The following is a 14,217-nucleotide window of genomic DNA, read 5'->3' on the forward strand; positions in this document are numbered from 1 at the left end:
TCACACACACTCCAGACAGTAGGTTGTTTGTTTATATATATATATATATATATATATAACAGCATTCCTAGTCGGGTCAGTGTGCCAATTTTCGCATTCGCCGTGTGTATACATAGGTCAAGTCAAACTGCCTTCTTCAGCAGATTTTGTGAGCGGCAAAGAAAACGGGTTTCATCGAGTCTTGTTGAGAACCACTTGTAAAATCAATATTTTTATGATGTCGAGTGCTCGCGTGAAGGGACCCTTGGTTTGTTAACCGTTATTGTATATCGACGTCCATTTTAGGGCGCTAATTTGCTAACAAACAGTTCACAGTTGTTCTCCCAACACTAAACTACACAGATGCTCTAGATGTATTTTTTTTCTCTTTACAATAATGCGCAACCGGAGTGGCTGATGATTAAGGAATATTGATTGATACTTGGAAAGCAATCACATAAGCCGCCTCCTTCGGCAATTAATTACGTGTATATAGTATATAGAATGGGGAGGGAGGGCAGCAGATATAAACAATATTCATTGCGCTATTATATCTTTTGTTGAAAGATTTTTATATGAGTCCTCTGTTATTACAAGTATATATACATATAAACAAAGCGTGTTTATCGTCATTCAATTTTAACATATATATTATTAACTATTTAGACGTCACGCTTAGCTAAACTTGATGCCCTTGCACTCATATTCATTAACCCGGTCAAAAGTCGTACACCGAGATTTTAAAATGTTATGCCACCATATATTGCACTATCGTTATACAAACCTGGTTACAATCGTGTGAAGCCTATTATTAGATCGATCGGTCGTCTATATTTATCGACTAGCGACCTGGTTACGTATATAGGGGGCGCCAGATTGGTACAGTCCTACGTCATCGTACCACATACCTAGTATTCAAAATGACTATTTATAATACGTAACAGAACTGAGAGATCGAGGTGACCTCGTTTTCGACCTGACATAACCCGCCGTGACCCAGTAGGAGCGGGTTCATCAACCTGCCGTCACCTAATTATAGGAGTCGTTCAACCCTCCTTCAGGAGAGTGATCCCTGCCGAACTGTGCACTCGCTCACCTGGATGTACCTCTTAAACTATTTTAAAATGACATATCTACTAACTCACAGTAGATTTCCCAAACTATGGACTAATACTTTACCTTTAATTAATGATATAAGGTGAGGAATGGCTAAATGTGTACTTACATATGTGTGCATCTGTACGAGTCTATAATATGTACATGTGTACCTGAATACACGTACATCCATTGTTTTAACATTATGCGTTAGTTGATTTTATTCAATTAAACACAGAAAATCTTATCAAAAAGAAGCAAATAAAAGATGCTCCGATTAGAATTAAAATATGATTGAGGTCATGAAGAAAATTATACTCGTAAACCAGAGAAGTTTGTCTTATGTCTATTTGATTCTGCCGATGCCATAATGCCATTTTATTTAGACGCAAAACAAATATCCGATGCTTAGCAATTACCGATTAACGGACTTCGTACGCAGTTTTGTGGCTCTGTATCTGGATTAATAAATTTCAGCGATTACCAATTTATGCTTCTTCCGCCGAGAAATCTGCTTTCTAAATATTTGAATTTGAAAATAACTGACATCAAAATGTCTTTTCCCTCTAAGTAAATTTCCTACTCGTCCTTATTTTTTTCACTATTTTTAGGAATAGCATTTCCATAAATTTTCATCAAGCGCATATTTCTTAATTTTCACACAATATGTATTTAATAGCAAAATTTTGATATGACCGAAGTTTGAGTCATGATCACAGGGGCGTGGACCATTTCATTTGTACGTTTAATAAAAAAATCTCCTGTGATACAAATCACTTTTAATTATACAAACAAAGCGACTCATCCCTGTGGTATTCGGGTTTTTTTTTATGGCGGTAACGCATGTTGCATTATTCACCACTTTACACTCTGTCACATGTCAGTACATGATCTGTATTTGAAATTTCCGTGACAAACTGCATTTTGAGACGTCACAAAAGTTTCAAACAAGAGGTCCAGGGGCCTTATCTCTTACATTTGTTATCTAATTGAGTACAGACATAACATTGAAATGTTTTACTCTGGAATGAAACCGTGGTGGCCATCTTGATTTATTTATTAACCTTTATATCGGTTTCGTTTCGTTTTATTTTCTTAACGCTAACCGCTAAACAATCATAATAATACATCTTTAAGAGAATGAGAACATAATTAGCAGATTGGTTGTGTTACTTTTGGTCTCAGTAGTGAAAGTTGACAAGTGAAAAATGTCTCAGCCAATTAATCTTTGATAGTGAATTGTGTTCAAACCAAATACCCCCCCACCGGATCCCTCAATTAACAAAATGGAAAACACTGATTTTCCCCATCCTTCTGTCATACAACATTGGGTTCCCTTTGCCCAATATTATATGTTTAATGTTCAAAGGTTCATCTGACGTTCAATCCATGCACGTACCGTGCAGTAGATTTTTTTCCAAGTTCCTTAATTTCCCCTATTTGTCTTCGTCCCTCTGGTCACATATCCATTTAATTTGGTTGAATTCCGAGAAGGTAGGATTTTAAAATAAGAGTAGAACACTGTGAAGGGAGATAACTTTTCTGTCATTAGGGTTTTCCTTTTTGCCATTTTTTAAATATGAATATGATGTTGGTGCATATCCACCGATTCCAGCTCGAACGTATTATATGTTACGTGTATATGTTACGTTTACGCTGCAATAGTTTATATCAACTGGCTGTTTTGTACAAATCTCAAATTTTATATTAAAGAGTTCCAATCAAGATGACAACACATCAGTTATTTTTCATTTCCCCCAACCGAGAGATCGTATTAATCTCCATCTAAAATGTCTTTATAGGAAATTCCTATAAAGACATTTTAGATGAATAAATTGAGGCCTATGTGTTGTGGTTAAATACAAACACTTAAATGATCATGAGTCAGTTTGAATTTGTCTCGTGGACGCTTGTATTTCCGGAAGCGGTGGATTTGATTTGGGTCGTAAACAGAGAGAGTGACAGGCTACACAGAAAGTTGAAACACGGACTACAGTGCAGTTGTAGGTCCTACTACACTGAGTTTCATATGCACAATAACGGTACATCTACATATGTCACTTCTCTTTTCAATTTACACGAAGCAATGAAATCAATGACCGTGAGTACTGACTGTTTGGACTGTAAACGGACCACCGTCTTCAGTAATGTTATGAGTACAGTCACTAATCCAGCTCCGGTTGCTTGGAGCACAGGGATTCGTTACAAATGTTTGAAACACATGCGATATACTGATATTAGTGATAGCACACATACACTTACACGTTGATATTGGTCATAGCACACATAAACTTACACGTATGTTTATGTCTGAAATACACAGCTATAACTGATATGGGTCACAGCACACATAAGTGCATATGTGTATTTCGGACATTTCTAACGAATCCCTGTGCTTGGAGGTTAAGATATCGGGGTGATTCCCTCCTTGAAAGATCCAAAACTTGGGTAGGCCTACCAAAGATTCACAGGGGGTCGAGACAAATGTCTACAATACACATGTGCTATTACTGTATAGGTCACAGCACGCACAGATAATTGTAATGAACCATGCACTGTGTAAGATTAAGATGTTTCGATTACCTCTTTGTAAAGACGAAAATGCTGAAGAACCTTAAAATTCAAAATTAGCTACACACATGACACGGAAAGCAAACAAAGTACCAAGTAAAAACACGAGTCAGCAGGTCTAAGTGTTGAAAAGGTTATAAAATATTAAAACGACTTTTGGAACAAGCATCAAAACATCTCGGTACCTAGTAAGGGACAGAGTACGGAAACATCTGTACCCCCAGTAGTAATATACAGCCATTCCGGATTGATTGTATCCAAACTCTGAACGGTTAATCTTTCCAACAGTTCTTCGAAATTTGGACCAAATGCACTATGTATTTTAGGGTTGAGGCTAATATTACTACTTTCTTTGATCATTGACACAGTCTGTTGTGCCGACTAATCGGTTCGTACTATAACTACGGACAGGACAGGTGTTTTGAATTCTGTCTGTACATTACTGCAGTTGTGTAAATCAAGAAATTCCAAAAGTAACAACATAGTAATTTTGAATATGGCTTTATTTATAATTCTCAATTAACAGACAATTTCAAATACCTGTGTCCCGACTTAAACTACAGCCAGCTTGGCACTCTAACAGATTTGTTCCTGCCCTTAGCTGCTGATGACTCGTAATTGTTCCAGCCATAGAGGAAGGGAGGTCAAACACTCCCCGAGACATTCCAATGTTTTGGTTGAGTGCACTTCACTGGACTTCTGACATAAAATCCCTACATGAAAACATAAAGCTTAGTCCATTTGAAACTTTTATTTGATCACTAAATGATCAGTTATACCAGCTGTATCTACCTGGAATCTTAGTCCGAAATAAGTGATTATCTCCTCTTTAACCCTTTGACCCCTATGCAACTTGGCAACTGTATCTACCTGGAATCTTAGTCCGAAATAAGTGATTATCTCCTCTTTAACCCTTTGACCCCTATGCAACTTAAGTAGATTCTACCATGCATTGACATGGATGAGTCCATTTTGGTCTAGTGGTGAAAGGGTTAAAAAAATTGATAAGGCATACATTTCTGTTAAAAGAATTTATTTTGATTTTTTCCCTGTTTTTATGATTGCAGTGATTCAATGCCAGTGAGCCGACATTTAGTATTGGCTACTGTTACTGGTTTCCCCGACACACATGTGGCCTACCCTTATTGTCTCTGCTGCTACTCAAAGCTACTGAAGGATCAGAACCAAGACTGGTAAGTATAAAGGCCTAATACTCTGCATGCAATTATTTCAATACCCAAGTGGTACCAGGCTCAGTTGGTAGAATCAGCTGGTAAAACTGACCATGGCAAGGGAAGCACATACACATACTTTGTATCTCGACCCCTCAGTTAGTTAGTCCTTTTTGTGCCATCACCAGAGATTTCCATTTCTGTCTGTCTTGGGACCACTGGTGTATTTGTCCCCATGTCCAGTCTTTCTGTTTTAGTTCTTTCTCAACAGACCGTCTCCAGGTTTCCTTTGGTCTTCCTCTCTTTCTTTTTCCTGGTGGTGTCCATCTCATTGCAACCCTAGGGATGGAAACTGGGTGCATTCTGAAGACTTGTCCAATCCACCTCCATCTCCTTCGCTTGGCTTCTTGTGAACAGCAACAGGGTCTAAAATCATTTTCAAATAATAAGTTACCAGGTAGAATTGATCCCAAGGGATCTACACTCACTTAATTATAATGGTATACACATGCATAGTTCTTTATATATGTGTGGAACAAATATAAATTGATACATGTATACGAGTTAAATATGGTATACCAAAATATACCTCTTTACACATGTGGGTCTTTCCCTCCCTTTAGAAACATAAACACTATCAACATTTACTATGAACATTTATATCTGTTAGCTTATAGCTTTACCTACATGTTAGGGCTGCTACGATATGCATACCTCAGGATACGATACATGTCGCAAATCAATGCTTATGATATGATACGTACCATGATGTGGCACCCTAGGTAAAAGAACCTTCAATATTGCACCTTAGTTAAATAAACCTGTAAGTGGCACCCTTTAGGGAAATTAACCGTGGAGGTGATACCCTAGGTATAATGTACCTGGGATGCATGTGGCACCCTAGTTAAATTTTCTCTGGATGTGGCATCCTAGGGATATGTACCCTGGAGGCAAATATCATGCAATGAAAATGTACTGTGGACGTGGCACCCTAGGTAAAAGTTCCTCGAATGTGGCACCCTAGGGATATGTACCCTGGATGTAACACCCTTGATGTTAAGTACCCTAAATGGAGCACCCTAGATATACAAGTACCTTAATGTAGCACCATAAGTTAAAGTAACCTTGATGTCCCACCCTAGATGATGCTTATAACTTTGGAAACCATATTTGAATTGCATGTATTTCTCTGAATGATATCAAGGGTCTTGATTTATTGACTTTCTATATATTCCATAGCTGGTTGTGCTGTAAGTGTGGGCAGTCCTGTCGGAGTGACCAGGTGGAATGGCGGTACCGGCTAGCCTTGACCATCACGGACGGGGACACCATTGCCAGTGTCTGTCTGTTTGGGAGCATGTTAGACCAGTTCTTTGGTTGTACAGCTACACAATTTAAAAGGTTTTTAACATCCTTCAACAGAATGATATTCTGATCTTATAAACTGGTTTTCCATGCTTTAATGGAAAAACTATAGGTTTATGCAATATTACATTTCCATTCAACTTGAATTCAATCACCCCTGAAATTTTATGATGAACTATTCCAACCTTTGAATTGGAAGGGTTCAAATGTGTCTTCAATTAAATGGATTCAACTAACTTCTTTGGACAGGAGTTTCTTATAAACAAACCAAGAATTCTTTTTGACAACTTGATACATTTCTAGAGAAACTTATAAAGAAGAACATGATTATAGAAAAACTGTAAAGGTAATCTGTGACAGTCAAGGTCACAAATTACAAAATCAATCACTTTTTACAAGAGGAATGAATTTAAGATCATAATATTGGGTACAGTTGTTTATCAAGATATAAAGCCAAAACTGTTTAAGATTTGCCAGAAAAAGGGAAAAATAAAAGGTTTATCTTATTTTAGCACAAAACTGAGACATACAATGTTTTTCAAACTTTTATGTTTTACAGAAAATGATAATTTGAAAAAAATAAATCTTTCCAAAATGCAGTATTGTTTGAATTACATACTGTCGATAAGTGATCACATGTACCTATAACGTTTGTTTTGTTTTTCCAGGTACTTCCTCAGACTGGAGTCGTCATGTGATCATTCTGACGAGCTGCTGAAGCGAGCTGTAGAGCAGTCCTTCATCGGTCACTCCTATTACTTCGGCTTCAAAACCACGGGGACAATCAACCGGCAAGGTCCAAATGCACCGATCACTCTCCGACAGTTGGTCAGCAATTTAGAAACGAAATGTCAGACTTCTCATGAAAGTGTCTCTAACATTGTTGCATTCCAGATCTTGCCGTCAACCACCACAACCCAAAGCACTGTTCTGGATCTCGTATGTTTAGATTTGCGAAAAAAGTCATCAGTACTGACTGAAAGATCACCATCTGAAGAGGTGGAGGCACATTTGACCACGGATCAGACATTTTCTCCGGTGCGAATTCATGGAGCAACGAATGAACCCAGTGTTTCGTTCTGTGATGCTAACAGATCTGCTGAGGGTTATAAGGATTTGACTCACTCTCCAAGTTTTGTTTCGGTTTGTGGATCTTCATTTGGTCAGGAAACTGCGCTGCTTAGTTGTGATATGTCAAAGTCTGTTAATAACATTTCCTGTGAAGTCCTGTCACAGCTACACAGTACAAATACATGTGATCAAACTGCAACCAAGGGTAATCCTAACGAAAAAGATTCTTTGGGTCAATTTTCGACGGAACAACAGTCTTCAGATGACGTTATAAGTTCAGAAAAGTATGCTCCAGACTTTTCGTGTATGGACAAATCATCTGCATATTCATCACTTTTGGGAATCCAGGAATCATCAGCTTCTCATGAACTTATGAAATCACGATCACAGAGACTGGACAGTTCTGGATACAACTCATTGCTAAAAAGTTTACTCAGTCTGGATGGAAATTCAAAAGAGTTTTCAGGAATTGATGGATCTATCAATCAAGGTTCTTGGAACAAGGAAAACGTTAGCAATTATAAACTCGGTGTAGAGAGTGTTAAGGAGAATGATCCTTTTTCTGGATCACTAAACAACAGTGCCATCTTACTGGCATGTTTCGATTGTACAGCAAAGTCATCTTCTAAACCTATGTTCAATTCGGATAATGTTGAAAAAAGTTCAGCAAAAAGTGAACATCCTTCGTCAAAAGGAAAACATGTTCTTGTGACAAGAGCATCAAGGGACAATGTTAGCTGTGTGACAAATGTACACATTGGATGTAACCAAGAAAACTCCAACACAGGAGACAGAATTAAGGACAGATTCAAACAGTTTGCTTCAGTTAGAAATAACAGAAATAGGAAAAAGAGCAATGACAAGAACCACATATTGGCCAATACAGAGAGCACCTCGGACCAACTTTTGATGTCTGGTAGAGTTGGAACTCCTGTGGGGAACACATCCAAGGTATTTATGTCAGATGGTGATAGAAATACAATGAAAGAAGGCAAAGTTCCTTTGTTAACCTCAGACACAAAAATGAAGAACCAAAACCATGCCTTAGCGTTTCCAGAATCAGAGGACATGTGGGCATACTTGACCGACGAGGAAGAATTTTGTAATGCAGGAAACATTAGCGTGGGTAGACCACACACAGTACAATCAAAGGGAGGTAATAATGTCACCGAGAATGTGAATATTTCTCAAGTCTACAAAAGAACACCAAACACAGTACAATCAAAGGGAGGTAATCATGTCACCGAGAATGTGAATATTTCTAAAGTCTATGAAAGAACACCAAACACAGTGCAATCAAAGGGAGGTAATCATGTCACTGAAAATGTGAATAATTCTCAAGACTACAAAAGCAGAAAGACCGGTTCTGATGAGGAAGATTCAGATGAAACATTTGATGAATGTTTTGATCCAGAATTTCTAAATTTGGTTGAACAGGATTTTACTGATGCAGAAGACAATTCTGATGAGATGGCATGTAATGGAAATAAAAAAAATGACAGTGTAATGCAGGATTTTTATGATAAAATTAAGACTGCAGGGAAGCTTGATTCTGATGACGATGTTGACACGGGGTCACAAGATTCCGATGAAACGCATATTTCTGATGAGGATGATGATGCAGGATCACACAATGCTGATGAGGAAAATGATGAAGGATCACTAGATTCTGATGAGGTTTTTGACACAGGAACACATGAATCTGATGAGGATGTTGACACAGGAATACATGTTTCCAATGAAACACACGTTTCTAATGAGGATGTTGACACAGGAATACACGATTCTGATGAGGATGTTGACACAGGAACACACGATTCTGATGAAACACACAATTCTGATAAGGATGTTGACACAGGAATACACGATTCTGATGAGGATGTTGACACAGGAACACACGATTCTGATGAGGATGTTGACACAGTAACGCAATATTCTGACAAAGAAACTGACATGGTAGGAAAATGCAATGCTGATGACAATATGGACGTCTCAGGAACACAGGACTTTGATGACAATCTTCACACTGCAGGAATGCATGGTTCTGATAAAAGAAGTAAAACTGCAGATAAATTTGATATTGATGATGAAGGAACAAATAGAGAAATATATACCCGCGAGGAAATTGATTTTACAAAAAGTAGGGCTGTGCTATCGACTTCTCAAAAAGCGTGTACAAGTACAACAGCTCTTTCAGTCTCTGAGAAACATCCAACCGATCACAATACGAAGTTAGACAACCCAGAGTCTGATGCTTATCTACAGGGAGGAGTTGAACCCATGCCAGACTCTGAGGACCTGTGTGCATTTCTGGACAGTACATTCGGAGACGTAACAGAGGAACCAAGTTTGAAGATTCTGAGTCATGTTCTTTATAATAATGAAGATGTGGCTGGAGAGAATGCAGATGATCACTTGGCTGAAAATGATGAAGAAAATGGTGTCAAATTGGGTATAAAGGACAACAAAAATATCAACAATGAAAACAAATTGAGTACTAGTGCTTCTGAAAATTCTGACCTAGGAAATTTGAATAGTGAAAGTGAACTAGAGAATGTGAGTATGAAAACCAACTTTAAAGACGAAACACAAAGAAACAGTGCTTGTATACACGTCCTGCCAACCAGTGATGAGACAATTGAACACTTAGAGAGTATGTTTGACGATTCTTTTGATGAAGTTGAAATACGAAATGAAGATCAGGTTCATTCTAGCCAGGAAACTGTGTTTTCAAAGTGTCCAACACATGAACACCACAGTTTTTCCACCAGAGACAAAACTGCACAATCTTCCTCAAAATCATTTCAGCATCATTCAGAAAGGGAAAACTGTCATCCGCTGCAAGACAAGGTTAATTCTTTGTGTAGCAGTGCTAATACTGTCAGTTTTGTGTCTCGATTACCTGACCCCTATAACAGAGATATTGATCACAGTAGAGATGACTCAACTCATTATCAACGTTGCGAAGATCTTCAGAATCAAGATCCTTATAGCCAAGATCTTCCTATTCAAGATAATCTTACTGAAGATAAACAGAGTCAGGATGTTCTGTCTCAACTTCAGCGCAGTCAAGATATTACAGGCCAAAATCTTCTCCATAACGATGATCAGCATCACCTCAGTGAAAACTGTCTGAGCCAAGACCAATCTTGTTTGTCTAAAGAATCATCATTAAACTTTAATACATCAACTGATTTGTTCGGATGTTCAGGGAACAGCAGTGTTGCACTATGTAATGATACCTACTCACAGTCCTTAACCCATGATGGTGTTCATTTTTTCCCCAACAGTTCCAGAGTAGAGGAATTTAGGACAGCCATTTGTAGCCCATTAAGAAATGGCAAACTAGAAATTGAAGAAAAGGTAAAAACTGTCCAGTTTGCCAGGAGACTTAGTTGTGTTAAAACCATACAGTTGATCGACATTGAAATGAAAATGCGACAAAATCCTGGTCTCAAACTTCCTGCGATACCCAAGTCATGTCTCAAGGTACAAGTAGCCTCCCCTTGTTCTCCGCCATGTTTTAAACGTGATACTAAAAAACTAAAACTTTCAAAAGTGTTCAATTTAAGAAAACAGGAAAAACTGGAGTCGCAGGATTTGTTTTCTTGTTCTACAATATCGGAAAATTCCTGTGATGTCATTATCAATCCTAGGGCTATCTTTCCTGGAGGTACTGAAGATGTGTTTTCCTGTGATGACGCAGCGATACCCGGGACACAGGACCTTTTTACTCCCAGTCCTGTTCAAATGTCGGACAGCATAAATTCTGATTTTGTACTGGGAAGTGCTAGTTGTAATCGAAAAGGTAAAAGGTTCAAATTTCCAACATGGACCAAGAAACCTTCACATTGTCAGGCATTTGTATCTACACCACTTGAAGGCTTCACTGACAAACTTTGTGCTTCTAGAGAGGAACTGTCTGGACTTGTGTCACCGAAATTATCACAAGGCAGTGAGGATTCATTTGCTCAAAATTCTGCATCTTTGTTCCTGGACAGTTTTGATGACTTGCATGTTACAAACAGTAGTTCAGCTCAGGTTGTTAGATACCCCTTCCAACTGGAAAATCATTCACTAAGAACTACCAATCTTGGTAAAAGGAAAGACATAAGCCCCATCTGTATAGGGTTTAACAGTCAGTCTAGGGGAGATAACCACATACCGACAGGGGAAGTAACTCTTGACACTGGCACACCAGATTTGTTTGGAACCTCCAATGTTTCTGCTAGTACAAGTGGGTTTCGATCAAGTAAAAAATTTCAAAGCTCGAATTTAGCCACAAATTTTACCTTCCCTGTAAAAAGACTCTTCTTAGATTGATTGATTTTTTTTCTTCTAAAAATTGAAACATTAATAAATGTAGCTCAGAAAGTAAGTTGTTCATGGTATATATGTCAGCTCTTGTTGCCATGATTATTAAAATCTCTAAGTTTAACACGTTAACCAGTGATTACAGGTTTTCCGTTTAAGGTAGCATAACAGAAGTAAAAAGAGTTACATATCAGTGCTTGTTGTTTTCCCTTGGCATGTTCTCCATTGAGTTTAGATGTTAAAGCATGCAACCTCAATGAATTTTTCTGGTGTAGATATTGACATACAACCTTAAGCAAGGTACTCATATTTCAATTTTATACTGTGCATATGCCATACACTTCCTGAATATCAATATTTCATTAAGTGTACATATTGAAGGATAGTCGGTGTATAGGGTTACATTTGCGTATACTGGTTGAAACGGTACAGGTGGCGCAGAAATATTCAACGATAAACGAACACACTTGGACCGAACTATTGGCAGAGCTAAAATGCATAGTTTCGGAGAATAAATAACAATATATCAAGAATAATATTTCCTTTTTTCACGCATCCACTAAATTATATAACATTTCTAAAAAATCTACATGGGGATTGACCTTGTTTTATAAAGAAATACTGCAACTAGCAATAGTCAGCATTTTAGTTTTGGTCAGGAACTTTTGGCCCCCTCAATCTACACGTCCCGAATATTCCCGGGGTCAGCCAAAGTCCAGATCTGCAACTGTCATTTTCTTAAAGGTTCAACCGTTTCAACTGGTAAAACTGGATACGCGAAAGGGGCCTAGTCCTTGTATTCAACCCCACAATATTTTTTATTCCCAAATATTGAAATTTCTTTATTTCTGTAAAATACATTGCAAGATGTGTTTCATATGGAGTATTTCTTTAGCTTGTAAATACAGTGTACAAGTTTTGAGGATTTCTGGGATGTGTGCAATAAAGGGATTTTATATATATACATGTATTTCATCTGTTGCTAAACTGATTTACTGTTGGTAGTTTGTAAAATTTGTGATACAGCATCATACATTGTACTGAATCAGAAATATGTGGTTGTAAAGACAGTAATGTTTGAAGCATGTTTAGCCAGGTCAATCTTATATTAACTGCTAATGTACAAGCCAGTGCACCACACACACATACATGTATCTAATTTATATATATGTACTTGATTATGTATACATGTAAAGTAAATATTTTTAAGAAATACTTCAATAATTTCTCTATGCCTTCAATGGAAATATCACAGGAAGCCAGGAATTTGAAAAAGTTTCAATAAAGAATACTGTTTCTTATTAATGTAACATAGATCATTATTTTATCAATGCCTCCACTAGGAGTCGAACCCGGGATCTCTGGCTTACTAGTCTTACGCTCTACTGAATGAGCTAAAGGGAAATTCTCCCTAGCCTAGTGGGTAGGAAGCTATTTTACAAGGGTGACATTAAAAATAACAAAACACATCATTGATCAATTAAAATAATTCAATTTCATTTAATATATATATATATATATGTTGTCCACAAGTGAAATATCCAATTACAAGGAAACAATACATTAAACACATACAGGGGACAGTTTGGCAAGTTTTGTACCAAAGAAACAGGTTCAAAACCAACCTTTAGAGGCGTTTCATTTGTATTGAAATCAGTATAATAGATGATTTTGATCATTCCTTGTTTAATTGTGACATTGTCTAACATTTCAGTGGGAGCCATGTACATGTTGGATACCCTAGCCAATACGATTTTATACATTATGATCGGCCCTGTACCACTCCCAAAAACAGTAAATTTGCATCAGAAGCATTTTTCCTGCATAACTATAAGTTTGTTAAATTATTTCTGAAAAGAAAACCATACCTTACAGGACTTTCATGAAATAATAATGAAGATAAAATAAACAATATTGTTCTGAGGGTAAAACACAACAGGACTGGACCAGAATTCTGAAACAGGAGAGGAAAAATGCACGGCCAGACCGGGGTTTGAACCCGGGACCCTCTGAACTCTAGACAAATGCTCTACCAATTGAGCTATCTGGTCGCCGACGATCGACCCAGTCCAGTTCCGCTACAATTCAAACCCTGGAATATGATCATTATGTTGTTGCTGTTTAACTCATTCACCCCTGAAATTTCATAATGAACTATTCCAGCCTTTGGATTGGAGGAGGTCAAATGTGTCTTCAAGGGTGCACGAGTTAACAAAATTTAGCTACCTTAGAGGTCAACGGTAGTACTCTGGTTCAGTAAAGCTACAGTGGTATATCCAAAACGAAATGAATGGGAGATTACTCTATGTACACAAAACTAGAGGAATTATCTAGTGTTGTTTCTGCAGTGGGACAGGGAAACTTAAATACAACCTCGGGGCCTGTGATTCATGATGCATTCAGCATCAATGATACTTTGAAGCCATTTCTATTTCATTCACGTTAACAGCTAATCTGTGAAAAACTTATGACATGTTTCATTTTCAAAACGGTTTATTATAATTGTATCATTGTTGGGGTCCTTTAATTTGCCCATTCAGGCCTAATTGGTCTGACGCTCAAAGAGAAGTAAACGGCTTAAAACTGAACTATTCCTGACGTTCAACTTGTGATAAAAAATGTTTTCATTAATAAAAATATGTGTTTTTAA

At 37.5% G+C, this 14,217-nt stretch overlaps 1 protein-coding gene and 1 non-coding gene across 4 annotated transcripts; one reads left to right on the forward strand and one right to left on the reverse strand.

The window, feature by feature from the left end:
* The first annotated feature begins 2,992 nt into the window (after positions 1 to 2,992).
* LOC110445487 (clumping factor A-like) lies at positions 2,993 to 14,217 on the forward strand. 3 transcript variants are annotated; one of them, XM_021490147.1, is made up of 4 exons: positions 2,993 to 3,077; positions 4,713 to 4,838; positions 6,057 to 6,218; positions 6,851 to 14,217. In XM_021490147.1, the coding sequence occupies exons 2-4, from the start codon at positions 4,720 to 4,722 to the stop codon at positions 11,574 to 11,576; spliced, it is 5,007 nt and encodes a 1,668-aa protein (XP_021345822.1). In that variant the 5' UTR covers positions 2,993 to 3,077; positions 4,713 to 4,719; the 3' UTR covers positions 11,577 to 14,217. The 3 variants fall into 3 exon arrangements, with proteins under 3 accessions (XP_021345822.1, XP_021345821.1, XP_021345823.1); XM_021490146.1 differs by having other exon boundaries at positions 3,008 to 3,116; XM_021490148.1 differs by lacking the exon at positions 2,993 to 3,077 and adding an exon at positions 3,115 to 3,175.
* On the reverse strand, positions 13,546 to 13,618 carry Trnas-aga. The gene has a single exon. It is a non-coding gene; the product is annotated as a tRNA-Ser (tRNA).

Source organism: Mizuhopecten yessoensis, unplaced genomic scaffold (assembly GCF_002113885.1).
Source record: "Mizuhopecten yessoensis strain PY_sf001 unplaced genomic scaffold, ASM211388v2 scaffold2307, whole genome shotgun sequence".
NCBI classification, from domain to species: domain Eukaryota; kingdom Metazoa; phylum Mollusca; class Bivalvia; order Pectinida; family Pectinidae; genus Mizuhopecten; species Mizuhopecten yessoensis.